General features: G+C 36.3%; 1 protein-coding gene across 3 annotated transcripts; it reads left to right on the top strand.

The window, feature by feature from the left end:
* The first annotated feature begins 4,509 nt into the window (after positions 1-4,509).
* Positions 4,510-6,738, top strand: LOC122009967. Of its 3 annotated transcripts, none has more exons than XM_042566293.1 (4): positions 4,510-5,559; positions 5,665-5,850; positions 5,929-6,387; positions 6,483-6,738. In XM_042566293.1, exons 1-4 carry the CDS (start codon positions 4,954-4,956, stop codon positions 6,588-6,590), a joined length of 1,359 nt encoding a protein of 452 aa, XP_042422227.1. In that variant the 5' UTR covers positions 4,510-4,953; the 3' UTR covers positions 6,591-6,738. The 3 variants fall into 3 exon arrangements, with proteins under 3 accessions (XP_042422227.1, XP_042422225.1, XP_042422226.1); XM_042566291.1 differs by having other exon boundaries at positions 4,511-4,747; positions 4,836-5,559; positions 5,665-6,387; XM_042566292.1 differs by having other exon boundaries at positions 4,511-5,559; positions 5,665-6,387.
* The last annotated feature ends 412 nt before the right edge of the window (positions 6,739-7,150 follow it).

The following is a 7,150-nucleotide window of genomic DNA, read 5'->3' as shown; positions in this document are numbered from 1 at the left end:
TAGCATAGCGAGATATTTTACATCCACTGAGAATTGACCTTAAGAACTATTGAAACAACTATTCATACAAATACCAACTACATCATCTCATGGGACAACCATTTATAATTAGTAGTAAAAATAAAATCGTCACCTCAATTACCCTTCAGAGTAGCCCCTAACCACTATCTGGAAGGGATAAATGGGTTTCGTCCAACAATACATGCGAAGAAGAGTTGAGATAACCAATAGCTCATTAGACATCCATTGGAAATTAACCCCGATCTCTTGTGACTAATTTCTTTAAATGAATTAATTGTGTCAGTATGGGAAGCCATTTGACCTTTATTATGCACTTACCATTTGAATTTTATGTGAATTAAATGATTCGCTCTCCCCTAGTATTTCCATCAATTCGTCTCTGGATACAGAAGAGGTAAATGATGAGTGACTACTAGTCATTAATATAGCTAGTCAAGGTATGAGAAAAGACATACTCGAACGTACCAAATTTTGACCCCAAGATCTCATATGGTAACATTTTATGTCTCAACTACCATCCACTATGAGAAGACTCATCATTTAAACTTTATGTAGCAAAAGGTGATTCGCTCGTCCCCAACGCCTTCGCCAACCTGTCCCTAGACTAACACTGAGAAGATAAATCACTAGTGACTATTAGCTATTAGTGCAGGTACCTCACCATTTGAACTTTATGATAATCTCAGTTAATCTCATTGACTATCCCTGGGATGACCGACCCAACCCTATAGAAGTTTTCTACTAGCCACCAGAGTAAATCAAGAAGCGCACACGGCGGCTAGCCCAGAAATCCAGCATCCTTGGTTGTGCTCCTCCCATTTGAAGAAAAAATTTCTACGAATACGTCATAGTTGGGGTTCGAACCGTCGGTGCCTGAGTGACAACTTAGATGTCCTACCGTGACACCATAACCTCGAGGAGGAAAATGATAATCCCAGTTAACCTTATTGATTATCCCTGGAAATGACCGGCCTGCTCCTATGAAAGTTTTTCACCAACCACTAAGATAAATCGAGAAGAGCATATATCATATGACCGGCTTAGAAGTCCAACATATTTTAATTACACTCCATTTTAAAAAAATCTATAAATATGTCATAATCACCATTCTCCATGTGACAAAAAGACTATTTACTTGTCCCAGATATCCATCAATCTATTCCTAAATTAATACGGATGAGGTAAATTACAGATGACTATTAGTCATTAATCTAGATGATAAAATATGAAAAAAAATCATACTTAGAATATGTTAAATTTCAATTTTAAAATTTTGTATAATAATATTTTATATTTTAATTATCACATCCAAGGGACCACCATGTAAACATAATGAGTCAGCAAGTGCTGGTTTTGATTTTTGAAAAAAAAACATAATTGGAACATTACCTGATGACCATCTATGTGTTGGAAAGAGACTTTTTTATTTCTTTCTTCGTGTTGAAGCAATTTATATTTCTTTCTTCGTGTTGAAGCAATTTATAAAGCACGGTAAGCACTCTTGTATGTACACGTGGAGAAATGATGAAAAAAAGTTATATTTACTAGAAATTTATAAGTCCTATCAGATTGCATGACAAAATAACAGGTCCATTCAATTCAAATACTAAATTGACTCGTATCCATCTGCAATGCTGACACACATCATCATGCAATACATTATGGATAAATATGCGCTTATGTTTATTATGTTTGGTGTAATTTCTATGTATTAAGTAAGTTTGGTGGAGATCATATTTATGTCGGTATAGTAGTAGTTAAACTATAAAAAAAAAATTTGTTAATCTTGTTTCTAATAATTTTATTAAAACAAATTGATATTATGATATTTTGTTCACTCAAATTTGAATTTCTATGGTATTCGTTCGGCTTACTAATTAAAATCTTTAGATTATTTAGTACTATAGTTAGGAAAATGAACTTTATATTATATTATTATTATTATAAGTATTATTATTATTATTATGATTATTTTAATTATAGAGGACAAAAAGAATCTTAAAAGAAAAAGGAAAAAAAAAAGTAAAAGAAAGATTAAAGAGAAAGGTTGAATAAAAGAAGAGAGAGAAAAAATAATAAACAGAGAATTGGAAAAGAAATCCTTGCAACTACAGTATGCCAACTAGTGATAGCGATGCCGCTAACTAGAGCTATAGATCTCACTATGAGCTCAAGTTCGCTAAAGATTGAATGAGTTAACTCACGTCCTCTTCGTGGCCCGCAAGCTATCCACGGCTATCACGATGCCACGAGGCTGTCATAGCCTCTTTGCGACCTATCCACCGCCTTCAATTACTAAGAGGTGGGATGGTTTAAACCACTAATTAATTTTATCATTTCGATTGTCCTTTGGCACCACCGACTTTTTGTAAAACTAATTCAATAAATTTAAGGGGCATTTGATTCTTTCCTAAAAATAGAAATCGAAATGAGAATCATTGTATTATAGAATAAGAATGGGTATGAGCATAGATATCACGCTTAAAAGTAATGTTTAGTTAGTTGCATATTTTCTATCGGAATAAATCAAAATTTCTTTTTTTATCCTTAAAGGAAAATAAGAGAAAAAATTAGATGTGAGAGAAAGATGAATGTGAGAGAAAAATATGATGAAAGAGAATGATGAGAGAGAAAGTATGATGAGAGAGAAAATGTGATGAGAGAGAATGAAGAGAGAGAAAGTGTGATGAGAGAAAATGAGAAAAGAGAGTGTGATAAGAGAGAGCATGATGAGGGAGAAAATATGATGTGATAGAAAGTATGATGGGAGAAGATGAAGAGAGAGAAAATGTAATGAGAAAAAAAGAGGAGAGAGAGTGGGATGAGAGAAATTGAGGAGAGAGAAAGTATAGTAAGAGAGAAAGTATGATGAGAGAGAAAGTGTGATGAGAAAAAAAGAGAACAGTGAGTGTGATGGGAGAAATTGAGGAGAGAGAAAGTATGATGAAAGAAAATGTGTGTTGAGGAAAAAAAGGAGGAAGTGTGACAAGAGAGATTGAGGAGAGAGAAAGTATGATGAGAGCGCAAGTGTGATGAGAAAAAAGAAAAAAAAGAGTGTGATGGGAGAGATTAAGGAGAGAGAAAGAATGATGAGAGAGAAAGTATGATGAGAGAGAAAGTGTAATGAGAAAAAAAAAGAATGAGAGTGTGATAGGAGAGAGAAAGTGTGTGATAAAATGATGAGAGAGAAAATATGATGAGAGAGAACAAGGAGAGAGAAGTGATATTAAAAAATAAATAAATAAATATATTTTGATATTTGATATTTGATATTAAGGGAGAAAATTTTAATTTTAGGTCAAGGATATTTTTAGAATAAGGAAATATTTTGATTGATGAAAATAGGGTAATGACTCATTGAAGGGGAGGTACATGGATGAGTTATTACCAAATTTCAAGGATTCATTCCCTTATTTGTATTCCTATTCCTATAATCCAAACATTAACAATGGCAATCAAATCCATTCTCATTCCCCACTCCTATTCCCCTAAACCAAACACCCTCTTAGATATAAAACATTGCTAAGGGTTTTTTTTTGAAATCGCCTCTATTTTTTATTTTTTATTTTTAATGTTTGGCAGGGGTAGCTGCCTCTCTGCGATTGCACGGCGAACCTAGGGTCTCTCAGTGATTACCAATTCATAGTAGGGATCGCAATTTGCCTTGTGGGTTTGGGGCCCCGTGGGGAAAACCCGAAATGGGGATGAGGATCCCCGATTTTTCGGGGATGGGCGGGTTTGGGGCGGGTATGAGAATACTATCCCCATCCCCGAATCTACCCCGAATATTAATATTATTAATATTAATAAATAATAATATAATTTTTTTAAAAAAATATTAATAATAGTGTTAATATTAATATTAAAATTTTTGAAAATATTATTAATAATAATATTATTGATATTGATATTAATATTAATATTATCATTAATAATTATTATTAAATAATAATAATAATAATATAAATTAAATTTAGAAATTAGACGGGAATGGAGAATCTCCAAATCCATGGGTTCGGATTCGGGGAATCTCCGAATCTAAAAAAATGAGAACGGGACGGAGATGAGAAAATCCACCCCCGTCCCATCCCGTTATCATCTCTAATTCGTAGTGTCCCATCGATGTCTTTGTGAGTTGATGAGTTATGATCGTCAATTTCATTGTTGTTTGCGGTTGAAAAATGTTTTCAAAGAGGATGAAAAATGTGTTCTGTTAGATTCTGAATGGACGAAAAAATAAGCCAAAATCTTATGTAAACTAATTTAGAATCTTGAAATCAAATTTTACGATTCGGGTTCCAATTGAGTTGGTTTTAGATTTGATTTGGTTAAATTACGATTCAATCAAATTTTAAACTTATTAAATTGAATTGATCAATTTAAAACGAAATAGAAAATTTATGTGGAAACTTTTCTTTCTTCTCGCCACCTGTTCTCCTAGCTTTCCCTCGTCTTCTCTCCTACCAGGGCCTCACGTGCCGGCCCTTTTTCACGCCCTCTCCTCTCTATTTCTCCCCTCTCCTTCTCTTCTCAAGAGCAGCAGTCCTCTCTCCTCCACTTCGTTTGTTTTTTTCCCCTGCTCCTCCACTTCTCAAGAGCAGCAGCCACCACGGCAGCCTTTATTTTTCCTCTTTCCTTGCTCTCCTCACATCTCGTCAGCATCCGCCGGAGCCTGCAGGAGCTAGCCGAGGCCACCAGGGAAGAGGGAAGAGGGAAGAGGGAAGAGGTGCTTCTTCCTTTCCTTTCATGCACCGTCCCAGCAGTTTTCTTCATTTTTGTTTGACTCATCCGTAACAAAAGGTCTCTTGTTACAGTGACCATCACTCCTTTCATTTCCTCTTCGCTGTCGTCTGTTTAGATATTTGCACAAAATCCAAACAAGTTCTCTGCTCTATCTACTCCACGGACGTTGCCTGAGCTAGTTAGACATATATGGCCACTGATCAGCCGCAAATCACCCTCAGAGTCTTTGTGAACAAGACCAAGAACTGCGTAGCTTTTGTCGAATCGGACTTGGATTTCGTGGATGTTCTCCTCAGCTTCCTCACGCTGCCTGTTGGCACCGTCGTCCGTCTTCTCAACAAGCAGTCCTCCTTGGGTTGCTTCGATAAGCTTTACCAAAGCGTTGAACAGCTGGATGAGAAGTACCTGGTGACGGCAGCGTGCAGATCGATGTTGACCAACCCAGTGAATTCATCTGGTGTGCGATGCCAGAAACTTAGGATTAATATCGATGAAATGGGAGAATTATATAAATGCCCTTCCGCTAACTGCCGTCATCGTCTTACCTACAGCTATTATTCAGGCCTCAAATGCCAGTGTGGTCGTTACATGAATGAGGCAATTAGTAATGATCTGAATCGAGATGATGTTAATTATGAAGAATTACATGGCGTATTCATCCAAGGGGATAAATTTGTTGTTACAGATTCTCTTTGTATAGCTTTCGTCGAGGACCTCATCTCGACTTTAAACGAGTGTGGTAATGGTGATCGTAACCAGATGGAAGAGAGATTGGTAAAGATTGAACGAGAACAGGCAAGTTTTCTGTCTTCCTTTTTTTTTTTTTCGGCATCTTCTAATTTCTTGTCGTTCTACTCCAATAGCTGATGGTAATTCAATTGTTAAATTCAACGAATGCAGGTTTTACATATTCTTAAAAGGTCCCTCATATCCAACACTCCGCTAACTGATGTTTTATTGCACAATGGAGAAGACATGACGACGCCCAAGGTTTCAGTCCCTTCCATTGAAAAAACAGTTGAAAGAAAGGCGTTTGATGAGGAGAAGAAGATCTACAAACTCAACATGGTCCTTACTCGTAACAAGGTGTTGTATGCTGTGGCGAGTCAGGAGTTCGTTGATTTAATTTTCAGTTTTCTCACATTTCCATTGGGTTCTCTGAAGAGGCACTTGGGCAGTCGATTCCGGATTGGATGTCTGGATAACTTGTATGGTAGTGCAGAGCGTTTGCGGTCATCAGGTTACTTGGTTGCAGGCTGCGAAGAGAGACTGCTTAATCCTAAGCTTGCGCCATATTTCAACTGCAAGAATCAAATCATTGGAGTGGGGGAGGCAGAGCGAGATATCTACCATGCATGTTCCGTCTGCTACTGCAAACTAAGCGACACGAGTTTCTACTGCAAATCATGTTGCAGATATTCAACTTGGGCAGAACTTATAGACCCCAAAAGTCAACCCAGAGGAATAATTTCTTCATCTGGAAGTTATTGTCAGAAATTAATAACGTACATGGTGACCGACGAACTCGTAGTCACCCCACTATCCCTCACAGATGCCAGGTCATATCACTACGAAATCTCTGATCCAATAAAGATGGCAGAGTTGGGCGTAGCTGAAGAAGAGGTCAGTCTGGTTGCTTCGCCTTTAATTTGTGTTGGTGCAAGTACTTCAAAAGTATATATGAGATCTAATTGCTATTGTTGTTGGTCTTGTTTCAGGTTCTTGATTTTCTTGCTGTTGCTTTGGCGTCCAACACAGCGCTAACAGACGCCTTCTTAGCAAGGACTGTTGGTGTGTTCACTTCGGTGGACGTGAAGGGTGAATGATCCATGAGAAGGAGAACAGAGGATGGAAGGAGAGGGTTGGTAGACGGTAGTAGAGGAAATTAAGAAACTGATCAATAAGTTATCGTTACATTTTGTCAGTTGTGCTCTCGTTTAATTTCATATCGGAAGAATTATCGTTTTAGTTTAATCTCGTTTTTTTTAATAATATTTAACTAAATCTTATATATACTATCAAATTCTCTTGATCGAGTTAATTTGACAGCCAAGACAAGCAGTGTTAGTCGATTAGTGTTGCCGTTGGACTGGCTTTTGTCAAATGGATTGATCGATTGGGTCAGACTGAGCGAGTTAGGTGCATGTTCATGTTAATTAATCTTGAATCAATTTTATTCTTCAATTAGGATGGTCAGCTTGTTCAGTCTAAATCATCTTAAGTTTCTTCGATAATTTTTTAAAAATTATATTTAAATATTTTAAATTTTTTAATCATCTACAATTTCAGAGAAAAAAAATCTTAAGAAAAAATTCAGACGTATAAATTCATGATTCATTATTTTACTTTTATGAATTTCATCATTTTACATGTATCTATTTTTTTT

This window comes from Zingiber officinale, chromosome 8A (genome assembly GCF_018446385.1).
Source record: "Zingiber officinale cultivar Zhangliang chromosome 8A, Zo_v1.1, whole genome shotgun sequence".
Taxonomy (NCBI): Eukaryota; Viridiplantae; Streptophyta; class Magnoliopsida; order Zingiberales; family Zingiberaceae; genus Zingiber; species Zingiber officinale.
The sequence above is the reverse complement of the archived record's forward strand: the minus strand, read 5'-3'. Positions and strand labels throughout refer to the sequence as shown.

Excerpts from the sequence above, each read along its gene's own strand:
- LOC122009967 (XM_042566291.1), top strand. The coding sequence starts at position 4,954 with ATGGCCACTGATCAGCCGCAAATCACCCTCAGAGTCTTTGTGAACAAG. Across the intron at positions 5,560-5,664 it reads TAAAGATTGAACGAGAACAG|GTTTTACATATTCTTAAAAG; the intron begins GCAAGTTTTCTG and ends CAACGAATGCAG. Across the intron at positions 6,388-6,482 it reads TGGGCGTAGCTGAAGAAGAG|GTTCTTGATTTTCTTGCTGT; the intron begins GTCAGTCTGGTT and ends GTCTTGTTTCAG.